The 18452-nt window shown below is 42.2% G+C and overlaps 1 protein-coding gene across 1 annotated transcript in view; it reads left to right on the forward strand.

Annotated features, from left to right (window-relative positions):
* TGM2 (transglutaminase 2) overlaps window positions 1-18452 on the forward strand; it is a 118166-nt gene that overhangs the window by 17015 nt on the left and 82699 nt on the right. Inside the window, exon 2 of the mRNA XM_073606538.1 lies at window positions 13209-13388. Within this exon, the coding sequence (XP_073462639.1) occupies window positions 13209-13388 (180 nt within the window). The remainder of the gene's footprint in view (window positions 1-13208; window positions 13389-18452) is intronic.

Consider the following 18452-nt stretch of genomic DNA (forward strand, 5'->3'; position numbering starts at 1 on the left):
TTAAGGATCCAGAGTTCCTTACATCTTTTATTTCCAAATATCGAGAGATGAGGAATTTGTGGGAGGTGAAACACCCTCAGTATTATGCTAAGCATGTGAGGAAGTCAACGCTGGAGAGACTTCTGGCCTTTGTCCAGGCGACCATCCCGGAAGCAACAATGGAGACATTGCTCAAGAAAATTGGGGGCTTGAGGAACATGTATAAGAGGGAGCATAAGAAGATCCAGGAATCAAGGAGATCAGGAGCATCAGCAGATGATGTTTATGTACCCAGGCTGTGGTACTATAATCAACTCCGTTTTCTGGATGACCAGAATGAAGCCAGGCCATCACTTTCAACCCTTCCCTCCACCCTTCCCTCCACCCCAGCAGAGGCTGATGAGGAGCAAGCTGGGTCTTCCATCCTGGATGAACCAGATATGACCATCTGGAGTCAGGTAAATTATTTTAACAAATATTTACTGTACTAATATTAATGATGTTAACTGGATGTTATAATTGTCTAAAATAATTTGGCACTCAAAATTGTGTATACATATCAATTGACAGTAGTGGCTAAATATGTTTGGCACCTGCTTGAAATAATTAGGGTGTCTGATTAGACTCTTTTATTAAAGAGAAGTATTCACATTGAATTTGCTATTCATGAGAAGCAAACTGTGTGTCATTGATGAACCCAAAAAAATATACTCAAACTATTGTCCTTTTTTTATACACAGGATGAGTCCATCCAGGAGGAATGTGGGGAAAGTGGCAGGCAGGAGGAGACCAGGCCCATGGACAGCCTGGAGGAGGCCGGATTCACCATCATCCTGGAGGAGGCTGGGCCCAGTGTCAGGCAGGAGGTGGCTGCTCCCAGTGAGGTGGCTGCTCCCAGTGAGGTGGCTGGGCCAAGTGAGGTGGCTGGGCCAAGTGAGGTGGCTGGGCCCAGTAGGAGCCTGACCGAATCCCAAGTGCCTCCCCTCCACCTTCCCAAAAAAAGGGCCAGGAAGGGGATGGTCACACAGGACGCATCCCTGCGCCTCATGCAAGAGGCCACCCGTTTTTTAAGGAGCCCCCCCGAAGCGGAAGAATCCTATGGCTGCTACTTAGCCAGCAGGCTTCTTCAGATGAATAGGGAGCAGCGCCTCATTTGTGAGCGCCTATTTGGGGAAACAATCCATAAGGGGCTGCAGGGCACGCTAACACAAAACACCCAACTACATGAGGCAGCCCGCCCTCCTCCTCCTCCTCCTCCTCCTCCTCCTGCCACAACTGAAACACCAGAGCCACAGCCTCAAAAGAAGGCTACAGGGAAGGCTGCAGGGCAGCGTGGAGGAAAGGCTGCAGGGAAGAGAAGAAAATGATGACCTGGGTTCAGTCTGGTCTGACAGAAGACGCAGGCTGTTGTAGTACCACAGTCTGGGGACATCTAGATCATCTGCTGGTGCTGTTGATCTCTGGGATTCTTGGACCAGATTGTGCTCCCTCTTATATGGACTCCGCAAGATCCCAATTTTCTGGTACACCGACTTTTTCCAGCGTTGACTTCCTCTTTATTTTATTTTGACCATGAATAAATGGATCATTTTTTGAGTTTAGCAAAAGACTTTATGTTTTTTCTTTGAAATCATTGATTTTACACACAATGTTAAATTAACAAGGGACAACAATCTCATTGAGTTTGAAAAAAAACACACCAAAAATACATTACTAATGTTAATAATGTTCAAGTGGTAAGTCTTGAAAATCCAAAAATTTACGTAACCAAAAACGGTGCTTTGGGTTAACTTTATCTAAAAACTAAAAAATAATCACTATAAAAAAAAAAAAATAATAATGGGTTCTTTGTGTTAACTTTACAAACCTAAAAAAAAAAAAGGGGAAAAAGTATTATTAGTATGGAAACATTGTTTTTAAAATGCATACTATATCATTCATGAGATCAAAGAGAAAAAGAATCCAGAAATCAGTTTGGGAGAACTCTGATTATGAACAGCAAAACACCTTCGTTCTTTAGAGCCTTCGTAAAGAAGAAATAAAATGCGCTGCATTCAACGATCACAGATTTTGCAGCGTGATGAATGTGCTACCTACAATACGAACACTAGTTTTACTAGACCGAGTGCTTCCGTTTAGTTTTTGCTTATGAGCATGCGTCGTTTTTTTGTCCGTCGGACTAGCATACAGACGAGCGGACTTCGGGGTCCGTCGTAGTTACGACGTAAAGATTTGAAGCATGCTTCAAATCTAAAGTCCGTCGGATTTGAGGCTAAAAAAGTCCGTTGAAAGTCCGGAGAAGCCCACACACGATCGGATTACCAGCCAGCTTTAGTCCGTCAGCGTCCGTTGGACTTTTGTAGACGAAAAGTCCGACCGTGTGTACGCGGCATTAGTCTCTAGTAATGACCAGGAGCTGGTTGGACTGGCTTCTGATGATCAGCCAATCAGTGGGCATGTGATAGGGCCTAAAGACCCAGTTAAAATGACATTGGCTGGGCTGGATGGGGTTAACCTGACATAATGGGGACCAGAGTCTTCTGCCAAGGGATGGATTTCTATAAAATTTTGTCAGATTTACTAATGATGATGATTTATAATAATGATGGGGGGGGGATCACACTTATGTCTTTAACAAGGCATAGAAAAATGTAACAATGGATGGGCGTTAAAGTGTATCTAAACCCAAAAACTAAAAACTAATATATTGCAACTTGTTAATCCTTATGCTGGCCATACACTGTAGAATTTCGTTGTACACTCTGCTTTATGGTGGGCATACGCTGCCTTGAAAAAGTATTCATACCCATTGAAATTTTCTACGTTTTGTCCAATATTTTTATTTAATTTATTGGAATTTTATGTGATAGACCAATACAAAGCGGCACATAATTGTAAAGTGGAAGGAAAATGATAAATGGTTTTAATTTTTTTTTTTTACAAATAAATATGTGAAAAGTATGGCGTGTCTTTGAATTCAGCCCCCTTTACTCTGACACCCCTAACTAAAATCTAGTGGAACCAATTGCCTTCAGAAGTCACCTAATTAGTAAATAGAGTCCACCTGTGTGTAATTTAATCTCAGTATAAATACAGCTGTTCTGTGAAGCCCTTGGAGGTTTGTTAGAGAACCTTAGTGAACGAACAGTATCATGAAGGTCAAGGAACACATCAGACAGGTCAGGGATAAAGTTGTGGAGAAATTTAAAACAGGGTTAGGTTTAAAAAAAAATATCCCAAGCTTTGAACATCTCACGGAGCACTGTTCCATCCATCATCCAAAAATAACACAATGGCACAGCTGCAAACCTACCATGACATGGCCGTCCACCTAAACTGACAGGTCGGGCAAAGAGAGCATTAATCAGAGAAGCAGCCAAGAGGCCCATGGTAACTCTGGAGTTGCTGCAGAGATTCTCCTAACACAAAAACTTTTCTTCCACTCATGGTTATTGTTTGGCTGAAGCCATTTATTATCGATCAACTGTGTTTACTCTTTTTAAATCATAATGGCAACAGAAACTACCCAAATGACCCTGATCAAAAGTTTACATACCCCAGTTCTTAATACCGTGTATTGCCCCCTTTAACATCAATGACAGCTTGACGTATTTTTGGATGAGGCTTTTTATCTTTTCAGATGGTAAAGCTGCCCATTCCTCCTGGCAAAAAGCCTCCAGTTCCTGTAAATTCTTGGGCTGTCTTGCATGAACTGCACGTTTGAGATCTCCCCAGAGTGGCTCAATTATATTGAGGTCAGGAGACTGAGATGGCCACTTCACAACCTTCACTTTATTCTGCTGTAGCCAATGACAGGTCGACTTGGCCTTGTGTTTTGGATCATTGTCATGTTGGAATGTCCAAGTACATCTTATAAGCAGCTTCCTGGCCGATGAATGCAAATGTCCCTCCAGTATTTTTTGATAACATACTGTATTCATTTTGCCAACAATTTTGACCAAATTTCCTGTGTCTTTGTAGCTCACACATCCCCAAAACATCGGCGATCCAACTCCATACCTTTCATTATAGGCTTTGTTGACTCCTCTCCAAATGAAGCCTTTATGGTTGTGGCCAAAAAGCTCAATTTTGGTCTCATCACTCCAAATGACTTTGTGCCAGAAGGTTTGAGGCTTGTCTCTGTGCTGTTTGGTGTATTGTAAGCAGTATACTTTGTTGCATTTGCGTAGTAATGACTTTCTTCTGGCGATTCGACCATGCAGCCCATCTTTCTTCAAGTGCCTCCTTATTGTGCATCTTAAAACAGCCACACCACATGTTTTCAGAGAGTCCTGTATTTCACCTGAAGTTATTTGTGGGTTTTCTTTGCATCCCGAACAATTTTCCTGGCAGTTGTGGCTGAAATCTTAGTTGGTCTACCTGACCGTGGTTTGGTTTCAACAGAACCCCTCATTTTCCACTTCTTGATTAGAGTTTGAACACTGCTGATTGACATTCTCAATTCCTTGGATATCTTTTTATATCCCTTTCCTGTTTTATTCAGTTCAACTACCTTTGACAATTATTTTGCTTTCCCCATGACTCAGAATCCAGAAACATCAGTGCAGCACTGGATGAAAGATGCAAGGGTCTGTCAGAAGTCCAGAAACTCATTGACCTTTTATACACACACACTAATTACAAGCAAACAGATCACAGGTGAGGATGGTTACCTTTAATAGCCATTCAAACCCCTTTGTGTCAACTTGTGTGCATGTTATCAGGCCAAAATCACCAGGGTATGTAAACCTTTGATCAGGGTCATTTGGGTAGTTTCTGTTGCCATTATAGCCATTTACCTCTGCATCCCCATCCACATCTCACTTTCACCCCTCTTCCCAGCTTGCTTTTGGACCTCCCGACACACTTTAAATGCCTCTGCCTCTCTCACTTGCAGGGAGATCATCCTGTGGGGGTGTCGGCATCTGCACTGCACCCCAGGCACCCACATCCCCCTTGTCCCCATCCTGCACTCAGTGGGAGCCACTAAGGAGACCAGATTTGTGGGGACTGCTGAGAGACAAGCTGTCACTTGTAAACACAGAAGTCAGACTTTGTGTTTACAGGTAATAGTGCTGAGCAGGCAGCACAGGGCTTGAGCCAGAGGTGGTGGAACTGAGTTCCACCAAGCTCCAGCTGAAAAAAAGCTCAAAATTTCAAGTCCTGAGCTACTAGCCAGGCCTCAAGGGTTACTTACCACCAGTTGTCCCAGCCAACCCCTACCATGCCTCGCCCCTAATTCCACCCCTAAACACGCCCACATAAATTATCTCATGAAATGACACTTAAATGTTTTATGCAGAATTAAGTTCTAAAAATAAATATTAACAACTTTATCCGTGCCCATCAATGCAGCCTCACCTGTGTCCACCATGCAGCCTCACCAGTGTCCACCATGCAGCCTCACCTGTGTCCACCATGCAGCCTCACCTGTGTCCACCATGCAGCCTCACCGTGTCCATCATGCAGCCTCCCAGTGTCCACCATTCAGCCTCCCAGTGTCCACCATGCAGGGGAGAGGATGATCAGAGAGCCGAGGAACATCAGTGGAACAGCTTTCATTTCGAGCAGTGTGTTCCCATTGTTCGGCGTCACATACAGCCTCGCCCCCCCCGGCCGGGGAACTTCGATACATGTCACTCGTCCCGGGATTGGACGGATGATCCGCTTATTAAAGTCCCTGGGGGCGGGGCTGTGTGTGACAACGAGTGCGGGGAACACTCTGCTATTGAAATGAAAGTTGCTAGCGATGCTCCTCGTGCTCTGATCATCCAGCCACCTGCTCTCCTCTCTTCCCCTACATGAGTGCTGGGAGGAGGACACCCATACAACCTGCCTTCCGGCGATGCTCGCCTTCCCCCTGCGCTCTAGACAGGAGCCAATTAACCTACCAGCATGTCTTTGTAGTGTGGGAGGAAAATGGAGTACCCGGAGGAAACCCACGCAGGCACAGGGAGAACATGCAAACTCCAGGCAGGTAGTGTCATGGTTGGGATTCGAAACCAATGATCCTAGTGCTGCTAGGTGGAGGTGCAAACTGCTAAAACTAACCACAGATGGATCAAATCTTATCCGGTTCAGCAGGGACATTCCGAAATGTGATCCATCTATGGTTGTATCCATGTTTATCCATCAATTTGAGTACAACCAGCCTGTTGGACTTTTCCCAAGCGATTACTGCCGGCAGCTATAGCTTCTAGCAGTAATCATTGTGTTCTGGCGGCCAGGAAGGCTCTTCGCTGGCAGAACACAATAGCACTACAGGAGGGATTCCACAATAAGTGTTGATGGGTGAATCAAGCTCTTTTCTTTCCTTCCACCCATGGTGGAAAGAAAGAAAACCAAATGATGTATGGCTTGCCTTAGCCACTGTGCCCATCATAGTTTTCTTTCAGTTTTGGTAAATCTAATGCTGGCCATACACTATACAATCTGATTGTACAATGTTCTTTAGATTGACCAACAGCTTTGTAATGCAAACACCTGCCTGACTGGACACAAACTGAATAGATTGTTTAGGTGTGTCCTCATATTACATTGTTTTAGTAATCTAAAGCTGGCCATACATGATACAATTTTCTTGTTAAATTTTCTTTAGATTTACCTTCAACTATGTAGTACAAGGGCCTCACTGATTGCAATCAACATTGAAAGTGTTTAGGTGTGACCTCATATTATATGGTTTTGGTAAATCTAAAGGAAAGTTGTAGAAGAAAATTGTATAATGTATGGCCAGCCTAAAGGAGATTGTTCAATCAGATGTAGTGTTTGTTGGAATATATACCATGGCGTGTATATGGCCATCTTTAGATGTGGTGGCTGCATTAGTCTTAGAACTGCACGATTCTGGCTAAAATGAGAATCACAATTTTTTTGCTTAGAATAAAAATCACGATTCTCGCGGCGTAACTTAATCTTGAACATTATACAAAAAAATTGGGCTAACTTTACTGTTTAGTATTTTTTTAAATTCATTTAAGTGTATTTTTTCCAAAAAAATTGTGTTTGAAAGGCCGCTGTGCAAATACAGTGTGTCATAAAATATTGTAACAACTGCCATTTTATTCTCTAGGGTCTCTGATAAAAATAAATATATAATGTTTGGGGGTTCTAAGTAATTTTCCAGCAAAAAAAATGATTTTACTTTTTGTAAGCAACAAATGCCAGAAAAAGGTTTAGTGGTTAAACTGACCTCATTTACAGACCAAAGTTCATTCCTTTGATCTAAAAGAACAGAAGATACAATGTTTCTCTTTATCTCAGCCTAATGGCCCGTACACACGATCGTACGATAATCGGATCGTTAGTACAAAGCTTTCGAGAGTCGATCACGACAGTTGATCCAAGATTATCCGATTGGACAAACGCAAGGTTTTTTTTTTCGTACGATACCAGATCGTACGATTTTCATCTAATCAGTACAGTTGTCGTCTGAAAAAACAATACAAATACATCACAACACATGACATCACCTCCGATTCTTTTATTCTGTCGTACGAGAATTTTCGTTACTTTAGTAAACTCTTCAGGTTCGATACACAACTAGCATGCAAAAAAAAAAAAAAACGGACGATCTGTCGTCCGATTTTCAGAGCGTGTGTACGGGGCATAAGCATGTTGTGAAAAAAATTGGCAGGCTGCCTGGACTTTTTATTTTTTTTATTTTGTCAGCTGTCAGAAGTGAGCAGAGAACTCTCTGCACTTGTTACATAGAATCGGGAAAAAGCTTTTTTAAGATGGGAGGAGAGTTAAATCGCGATCTCGATTCTTTACCGATTAATCGTGCAGCTTTAATTAGTCTTCTATATGTTTTCCTGTTTTCACCAGGTGACCCTGTCAGTGACATACTTCCTATCCTTTGTGACAACACTCAGCTTACTAGTGTATAAAGGAGCAGAGTTGTCATTCACCTATGACAGAAGCTGTTTTATGACTACAGGAGGTTTTCTGCAGTTCACAAAGATTACCTGGAACAGGAACAATGTAGCACAGGATGTTATCAGCGCTTAGGATTTCTGGCACGATTCACAGGAATTTTTGGCACTCTTTGAATAGATGTAATAAGATTCATTCTGTGGTATACTTAACAGAGCAAAAGGCACCAATGTTCATTGTTAGGGATTACATCCACCTTAAAGCTAAACGCAATGTAGGTTTGAATGACACAGGTGAATGCAGCTCTGTATTAATTAATACATTGGTAAATGTATTTGGTAAATGTAAGTAGTGTAAGTACCTGAATGTGACCTGATATCAGCTGCTGTGCAGCAGAGCTGGAGTGCGAAAGGAAGAAGCAGCACCCTGAGCCAATCAGTTCATGTGCTGACAGGAGGAGAAAGCAGAGTGATTGAGAGATGATCTGATCACTGTGCTGCTTCTCCTTTCACTGTCCAGTCACAAGCAAGGGTGGGTCCAGGACTGGGGGCATGGCCTGGCTGGAGTCCAGGCTGAGGTTGCCGCTCTTACACTGATTTCTAGGGACTACATGGACGTGCAGTTACACGGATTCCCCCTCTTTTGTTCTGGGTCTAGGACATCCTGGGCTCAGAGATGTGAGATGAATAATGCTGGCCATCAGATTGAGTGTGTCTAGTAGCATGGGGAACCCTTAACTTGAAACTGAATATTGTAACAAAAGCTGGTTTTGCTATTTTATCTGTTAGCAGGCTATTTATTTGTATCCTGACCGGTTCACGCTGGTCCGACATGCGTTTCGACTTCCAGAGCACAAGTCGCATGAAATGTCAAAATCAATGGTTCCCTATGAGAGCCGTCTTAATTGGTCTGACTTTGAAAATGCATCCTGCACTACTTTGGTCTGACTCGGGCACAATTTCAGCCCATTGATTTGAATAGAAGTTGGGATCATCTTAACTGATCCAACTTGTGGCATACGACTTGTGCTCTGAGGCGTTGGGTCCCCCCCCCCAGATCCATACCAGGCCCTTTGAGTCTGGTATGGATCTTGAAGGGGGAACCCACGCCAAAATAAAAAAAAAGAAAAACGGTGTGAGGCCCCCCCCCCCCCAAGACCATACCAGACCCTTCAGTCTGGTATAGATTTTAAGGGAAACCCCCATGCCAAAATCTAACAAAAAAAATGCATGGGATCCCCCCAAATCCATACTGGGCCCCTATCTGAGCACCCCCCAACCCAAAGCACCTTGTCCTCATCTTGATGGTGACAAGGGGACAAGGGCCTCTTCCCGACAACCCTGGCCTTATCAGAATCTGGAATCCCCCAGATCACACTTCCCTCCCATGTGAATCAGTATGGGGTACATTTTACCCCTACCCATTCACCCAAAAAAAAGTGTAGTGTTACAACTAAACAAGAGAGGGTTTTAGAAAAGTCCTTTAATAAAAATGAAGAATGTCCCCGTCGTATTCTCCCACTTCTTCTCCCTCCGCCGATGACTTTCTCTGCCAGCTCGGTCTTCCTCTGACGCTGACTCCCGCTGTTATATCAGGTCCGGTTTCTGCCATTGCTTATATAGCCATGGGGCGTGGTGATTCAGGGGACGTCACCCCCCCCCCCCTTTCCTGACCTGCCAGGCTGAATGCTCGGATGAGGGTCTGGTATGGTTTTTTTATTTTATTTTTTATTTTGGGGTTGCGGTTCACCCTTAAAATCCATACTATTGGTCTGGTATGGTCTTGGAAGGGGGGGCCGCCAGGCCGTGTTTTTTTTTTATTTTGGTGTGAGGTTCCCCCTCAACATGTACACCAGACTCAAAGTCGGATCCCTTTCATTGAAGTCCCATGGAAGTTGGGCATTAAGTCGCAGGTCAAAATCGGGTCAGAAGTTGTGCAGCTTTCGAGTCGGAACGGTGTGAACATAGCCTTAACGTCTGACTCTGGATGCAATCTGCAGTCAGCAAAGCCCATGCTTGCAGCTGATTGGAGAGCACTAGCTCTAATTAAGCAAGAGGTGTGTCAGATCTCTGCAGAGAGACCACTGTTTTCACACATTTATGCAATTCCATTGGAGCCTAGGGAGCCAATGCGCTATGTGTAAATAAGTCCCTGCACCGTTAAAAGGAAAAAAAACACACGCGTTGAAACTGCATAGATGTAAACGTGACCCATAGGAACTAATGTTAAACGGACTGTAGTGCATTTCTGCAAATCTGCAAACGCACTGCAAAATGCATAGGTGTGAACCAGGCCTAAACCTTTTAACTGAAAGCAAAGATTAGGCTGTAAAGAACATGTGTAAGGACAGGGTTAACATCAGGCAGGAAAGAGCTGGAGAGGACAGATACAAGTGGAGAGGCTGAAGCTGCTGAAAGAACAATGGCACAGTGTACAGTACATGGTGTAATGTGTAATGAGGAGTAGACTGTGGAGGTTGTCCTGTGTCTGCACTGCACTGCGCTCTCCTGACCAGCAATGACATATTGGAAAACTCGCATTACACTCACTAATCCCACCGCCGGCGTTCAGTATGTGTACGTTCTGGGTGTGTACAGGAGCAGAGCTATGCCCACCACCCACCACACCAAACCCTTCCCTACACTCAGACCCATTAACAAAACTATTTTAGGTGCTCATACAGCCAATATTTAAAGTGTTAGTCCACAAACAACTGAACTTTCAGCTTTTGGCAGATGATGAAGAGTTTAACAACCAGACAGTTTCTTCTGTTTCTCTGGGACTCTATGGTAGAATCTCTGCACTTGAGTTGCACACATCCATAGCTCCCAACTGTCCCTGATTTGGAGGGACTGTCCCTGATTTGGAGGGACTGTCCCTGATTTGGAGAAATGTCCCTCTGTCCCTCATTCCTCCTCATTTGTCCCTCATTTTGGTCTGATCCATATAGTTGTATATAAAATGTACTTTTTATCTATCAAAAAGTGTTTTCCAGTGCTAAACCTTTCATCTGATTTTTAAATTGCTGCATTTCTAAATGCCAAAAGCCAATATAAAGAAATTGTAGTGGTAAAAAAAGCACTTGTTGGTTTAACCAATCTTGTTTTTTTTTTTTTTTTTTGTACAATTCTCCTTTAAGGGGGCGTGGCAAGGGGCGTGTCCTATGCATACTTTTGCTGGTAGGTGTCCCTCATTCCCATCTCAAAAAGTTGGGATGTATGCACACCTGCTGTGCTCATTAGGAGGAACTGACACCTTCCCTGTTGGGTTTTTTCATTTGGGGGGTCGCAGAGGGACCCAAAACTTCCAGGAGGACTGAAAGAAAGTCAGTAAATACAGTGCCTTGAAGAAGTACTTAAAGTGCCTTGATAAAGTATTTACATATAAGTAGCTGAAATGTGTGGCGTGAATACAGCTGCAAGTCTTTTTGGGGATGTCTCTACCAGCTTTGCACATCTAGAGAGGGACATTATTGCCCATTCTTCTTTGTAAAATAGCTCAAGTTCTGTCAGATTGGATGGAGAGCGTCTGCGAACTGCAATTTTCAAGTCTTGCCACAGATTTTCAATTGGATTTAGGTCTGGACTTTGACTGGGCCATTCTGAAGAATGATGATGCTTTGATCTAAACCATTCCATTGTAGCTCTGGCTGTATGTTTAGGGTCGTTGTCCTGCTGGAAAGACAGTCAGAATAAGAAGTTAGCATTCCAGCGATTTGGGAAGCCCCTGAGAGTTTCCCAGATATTATGCATTCCAAAAATTTTAATGTTCAGTTTACTTTAGCTAAATATGGAAACTGTTAAGGCTTATACAGTATACATTTTATTTCAATGACTTTGAAATAAAATACAGCATCATATTTTATTTTAATATACTGTGTGTGTGTGTGTGTGTGTGTGTGTATATATATATATATATATATATATATATATATATATATATATAGTGTATAGATCTGTATATATATATTATATTGAGTATATATATATATATATATATATATATATATATATATATATATATATTTTGTGTATATGTGTGTATATATATATATATATATATATATATATATATATATATATTAGTATGTACAGTATATGTGGGTGGACGCTATCTAGATTGCCGTTCTTATGCATGCAACCTGGCAATCCCCAGGACAGAAAAAACACAAATAGGGTTTTGGCACAGAACGCTTTTATTGATAATCAAACATATTTAATGTCCAGCTTGGATGTTGTATATATTTCATGAGTCATGTTTCATGACTTTTTTTTTTCTTCTTACTGGAAAACTAGAATGTCTATTATGCCTATTATATACCCCTTGACCAGGCAACAATACTTAAAGTGGATGTAAACCCATTCATGAAATCTGACCTGGGCACATCTATCTGTAGTGTTTACATATCTCTCTCCAAAGCACTAAGTGTCCTTTGCTTCTGCTGCTTCGTTCCTGTTATCAGCGTGATGACTTCTGACAAGCTCTGCAACACACAAGATAAAAGAAGCTGGAAATTTGTGTCGGTGAGGGAACTTAGAGATAGATTAGCAGAGAGCTGGTTTATTCATAGTACAGCTCAGCAAGTTTCTTCGTTCCTCTGCCTATGTGGAGTGGGGGAGAGGGGGTGCCTTTCCTCCAATCAGCTCACACACTGTAAGACCAGATGCCCCTCCCACTGCTGAAACGGGAAGAAATATTTGTAACACGATGTGCACTTTCTAAAGAGTGTAGAAAGGGAAAGACAGCAGATATACATGTAAAACTTACGTAGGGAGATTTGTTTCATCTCTGTGTATCATCTGAGACTATTCACTTTACTGGGTATAGGAGGGGGTTTACATCCACTTTATGTGTTTGTTTTCCCGTGGCAGCTGCAAACCTCCCAGTTTCCACCAGGCACTTTTCATTGGGTCCTCCAGACCAAATCCTTACATCCAGGAGTAATTTGAAATAGGCCCCTCAGCTCTGCTATAGCTTTGACCTCATTGAACATCAGCTGACTCCAGCAGAACTGTGTCAAAGGGGCAGCAGCCCCTGAGGATGGCAACCTTCCCCAGTCACCTACTGGGAAACCTCCCCAGGGATTGACTGAAACACAATAAATATTCCAGCTGCCCATTCTCCCAGCCCTCTATGTTCTGGAAGCATCCAGAATGCAGGGGGAAGCAATCAAACTTGCAGCTTGTGAAATCTGAAACAGCCCAAAGAAATCAATAGCTGCTCCAATGACTACAGAGGAGCCAAAAAATGAATTTTACCTATCATCCTATGTTAGGACGGTGCTACATGCAAAGAATACTTCATGCTGTTATGCAGTATACTTGTATATACTTATATGATTCTTCTCTTTTTAGCTCTGTACCTGGAGAACAGTGATCTGGACTGTGGCACCAATAATCGCAATCACCATACGGGAGATATTGGTTGTGAGAAACTGGTTGTCCGCAGGGGCCAGGCTTTTGAAATCAAGCTGCAATTTTCTCCGCGGGGATATGAAGAAGGAGTGGACCAGCTGAGTCTCATTGTTCAGACAGGTATTGTACTTTTTATGATTTTCATTTGTGAAATGTGTCGTGGTACAAGAAACGCAGAGAAATCACTGAGAAGGACACAGATCACGTTAAAAATACTTTCATTAGCGTAGAGGAAGGGTAAGACCCTGACAGCTTTTTCTTGCTGTCTATGGCCTTAATGGAGATTTTTCTCTCAATTGCTGTCCAGATGACTGTGTTGTCACCAGGATATGAAGCACGGAAAAAAATCTCTACATCAAGGCCTCAGACAGCATTAGAAATCTACCAGAAATTCAAACCTTTTCCCTCTCTACTCTACTTTGTAACAAGTTTTTGTTGCATTTTTGATGCATTTACACATGCCTTGCAGATAATTTTGTTCTCTTTTTTTCACTGTGCTGAGGATGCCCCTGAGCATTTTTTCTGTATTCTTTACGCTTTTTGCCGCACTCCAGTGCAGGAAAAAAACAACGTTGCAATGTTGTACTTTTTCTGGAACTGAAAAGTACTGGTATGCATTGCACTGGTGTTAACTATGGCATTGGAACCCATGTAACCTATTTTCCATGCGTTTTTGATACAGAAAAAAAAGCACTGCACTGCATGTGGTGTCAACGGGCCTTAACTGCATTCTTTAAGGCTCCATTCACACTAGCGCATTTTTTGATGCATCCTGCATTTTGCAGAAATGCATGGGAATTTTTTAACATGGGTTCCTATGGAACATGTTCACATCAATGCCTTTTTGTAACTCTGCATTTTTGGAAAGGGTCAGGGACTTTTTTTCATGCAAAATGCAGCGTTTTGCATGTAATAGAATTCAATGGACAAGCATCAAAAACGCAAGTGCACCGTTTTTGCAGCATTTTTGCAGCGTTTTTGATGCGTTTTTGCCGTTTTTTTTTTTTTTTTAATTTTTTTTAGACTGTAAAAAAAAAAAAAACGCAAAACGCAAAACGTGGCAAAAACGCGGCAAAAACGCGGCAAAAACGCGGCAAAAACGTTGCAAGCATGAAAAAAAACCTCCAAAAACGCTCAAAAGCAACATGCATAGGTGTGAATTGAGCCTCAGGCTCGATTGACACCTATGCATGTTGCTTTTGAGCGTTTTTGGAGGTTTTTTTTTCATGCTTGCCACGTTTTTGAGCAGCGTTTTTGCGGCGTTTTTGCTGCGTGTTTGCCGCGATTTGCGTTTTGCGTTTTTTTTTTTTTTTTACAGTTTTTTTTTACAGTCTAAAAAAAAAATTAAAAAAACAAAACAAAAAAAAAACGGCAAAAACGCATCAAAAAAGCATCAAAAACGCTGCAAAAAACGCTGCAAAAACGGTGCACTTGCGTTTTTGATGCTTGTCCAAAATGCATGGGAATTTTTTAACATGGGTTCCTATGGAAAATGTTCACATCAATGCCTTTTTGTACCTCTGCGTTTTTGGAAAGGGTCAGGGACTTTTTTTCATGCAAAATGCAGCATTTTCAATTCAATGGACCAGCATCAAAAACGCAAGTGCAGCGTTTTCGCAGCGTTTTTGATACGTTTTGCATTTTTTATTTTTTTTTTTAGACTGTGTACAGTCTAAAAAAAAAACTGTAAAAAAAACGCAAAACGCGGCAAAAACGCCGCAAAAACGCAGCAAAAACGCTGCTCAAAAACATGGCAAGCATCACAAAAAAAACTCCAGAAACGCTCAAAAGCAACATGCATAGATGTGAATCGAGCCTCAGGCTCCATTCACACTAGCGCGTTTTTTGATGCATTTTGCATTTTGCAGAAATGCACGGGAATTTTTTAACATGGGTTCCTATGGAACATGTTCACATCAATGCCTTTTTGTACCTCTGCATTTTTGGAAAGGGTCAGGGACTTTTTTTCATGCAAAATGCAGCGTTTTGCATGTAATACAATTCAATGGATCAGCATCAAAAACGCATGTGCACCGTTTTTACGGCGTTTTTGGTGCGTTTTTGATGCGTTTTTGCCGTTTTTTTTTTTTTGTTTGTTTTTTTTTATTTTTTTAAAAAAAACTGTAAAAAAAAAAAAAAAAAAAAAACGCAAAACGCGGCAAAAACGCTGTAAAAACGCTACAAAAACGCTGCTCAAAAACGTGGCAAGCATGAAAAAAAAAAACTCCAAAAACGCTCAAAAGCAACATGCATAGGTGTGAATCCAGCCTAAGGCTGGATTCACACCTATGCATTTTTAGTGCTTTTTGCATTTTGCAGATTTGCACTACAGTCCATTTAACATGGTTTCCTATGGAACATGTTCTGTAGTGCAAATCTGCAAAATGCAAAAAGCACTAAAAATGCATAGGTGTGAATCAGGCCTAAGAGTAGGGGAACTGATAAGTGAGACAGGTACACATAGCCAGGAATGTACGGTAAATGCTACTGTTCACGCATGGGGCAGCATTTTAGTTCCAAAAAGAGAAAAGCAGATGAAGACTTTGTCAGGGTGAGGAAACTGATCTCTGTGAGGGGCCGGGGCATTCCTACCATGATGCAAATTGAGCTGGCTGTCTAAGGTGGCACTCATGGAGGGGCGGCACTGATGCCGAAGTGTCCAAATGGAAAAAAATCACAGGCTCGTTGTAAGGTTATACACCCTAATGTATGGCTATACACCCTAATGTATGGCCGCATCCAAGAGCCCTTAGAAGTAGATTTGAAAGACAATAGGGGAAACCATCCCAGCGTGCCAATGCGTCTCTTTTCCGGGTATGCAAAATAAAGGGATTTTCATGAGTCTCTTAGAGCTTGTTCACACGAGCGGCCAGGGGGCTCAACCACCTGATTTTACTTTCTCCTGACCTCCAGGGTGTACAGCCGCTTAGGGCTGTGCACATTCCTTGCTTCTCGGCCAAAGCAAAAAGTTAAGCGGTATGTTGCTTTTGGCAGGTGTCCCATTCAAGTAAATGGGGCTACGGCGCAGTGGGTCGCTTTTCGCTACCGCACGTATCAGCAAGCCCTTACTTTATTCTCAGAGGTGGAATTTTAGTTATTTGTGGATAATCCCGATGTGGTTACTGATTGATCCAGCTGTATACATGTGTCTTAGTGTTTGTGTGCACAGGACGAGGAGAGGGAGCGGTTCCTTTTCATTTTCTTATCTTAGATCACAACACAATGAGAGGAAGCCTCACAGGAGACACTGCGCCTCATCGCCAGCTTTAACCCTAATGACAGTACACCTTATCTGAAGACTACTATGGCGAAATCCAACTAGTGTACCTCAAATTTTTTTACAGGGTATTAGCTAGTTTTGGTGACAGGTATGCCGCGTACACACGAGCGGACTTTACAGCAGACTTTGCCCGGCGGACTGGATTTGGTCAGACAATTCGATCGTGTGTGGGCTCCAGCGGACTTTGTTTTCTCAAAAGTTGGACGGACTTAGATTTGAAACGTACGTCATCACGTACGAATTCAACGGACTTTGGTGGATTGTGTGTAGGCAAGTCCGTTCATTCAGAAAGTCCATCGAAAAGTCCGCCGAGCAAAGTCTGCCGTAAAGTCCACTCGTGTGTACGCGGCATTAGAGTCATATTATTGGAGAGGCATTCTGGGTACTATATAAATAAAGTGTATATTAAAGCTTTTGGACAATATATGCATATGGAAAAAATTTAATGTAAAATGAACCTGATAATCCAGTGCTGCTAGTCACATGTTATCACTGGCTATATTTATAGAACTTAGCATTTCTTCCCCCGGGCCATACAATCCTCCCACTAGGGTGGATGGAATAGGTGAAATCTTGGAATGTGGGAGACGTGCCAGGAACAGGGCGGTGAATCAGGAGATCCTGTCTGGGAGCATGATTAATACGCCTGCAAAAATACAGATGCAAAATAGTTGATAGTGATGGTGCTAACAGAGTTACTATATTGTTTCTTATTAAAGAGGAACTGAGCTTTAAATGTCGTGCCCCAAAAAAAACACTATTGTGGTCTCCCTCCAGCTGAACTTTTCCCCAATCATGACCTGCCATGCCTTGATCCTCACTGTGTCTCAATGTAGAGGTGGCCATCTTGGTAGAAGCAGGGCTTTGCTTCCTCGTGTTAGAGCCTCCAGCAAGGAGAACAGTGGGCAGCATAGAAGTAGCATCACCAAATCTCATCAAACTAGAATTCAGAGGCAGGAGAACCTTAGATCTCACATTGTGAATATACAAGTATGAGACTGTGGGCACAGGAGGAGCTAGGCACCCTCACATACCTGGAAATGCACTGCTAATTTTCATAAAAATATTCCATACAAAAGGTCATTTTTTAAACATGTCTTAAGGGTACTACTTAGATACAATTAGAATTAGATGTTCCCTATATTCCCTATACTTTTTGGACTCAGGTCCCCTTGTAACCATTGTGGAGTTGGGGTGATTGTGCTCATATGGTAGGTGCTTTTCCAGTGAGTTGTACCAGTCCAAAATATACTTTATAAGAAGCAAGAAAAACTGCACTCATGTATGCAAACTCAATATCATATAAATAGCAGCACCACTGAAGTGAGATATGATCACCTAAACAAGTATAGTAAACAATGTGTTGCGTTTAGGTAAATAAAGTGCAAAGTCAGTCCATGTGTCTTCAATACGGCACCATATAATGCCTTCACAGTATTGTATATGTGCAAAATTCTGGTTCACTCGATTCCACCACCATGTGAATAGACCACCACCATAAGTATGGATGTACTCTTACCAAAGACTGTTGACCAACTATTACGGGGGATTGAAAAGGGGCTCATGTATCTCATATGCTCCATCCCCGGTCTCTCTTCAGCATACAAAGGACGAGGGAAGTCATCCAGATACCACTAGGAAACAATACTCCTCCAGTCTCGGATCATAGTGTTCGGTGTAACGTATCAGCAAAGAGATAACGCCGAATAGTGTAAAATCCTTAAAACAGGCTTTATTCAAGTAATGCAATGACATGCCATTACATAAAAAACTTCAGCCAAACTTTTCATAGGCTCAATCCACACACAATAACAGGAAACGATGCCTTAGGCATTTTTTCCCCCTAAAAACACACCTTCTAATATATAATGTGTGTGTGTGTGTGTATATATATATATATATAT

This window comes from Aquarana catesbeiana, linkage group LG12, assembly GCF_042186555.1.
Source record: "Aquarana catesbeiana isolate 2022-GZ linkage group LG12, ASM4218655v1, whole genome shotgun sequence".
NCBI lineage: Eukaryota > Metazoa > Chordata > Amphibia > Anura > Ranidae > Aquarana > Aquarana catesbeiana.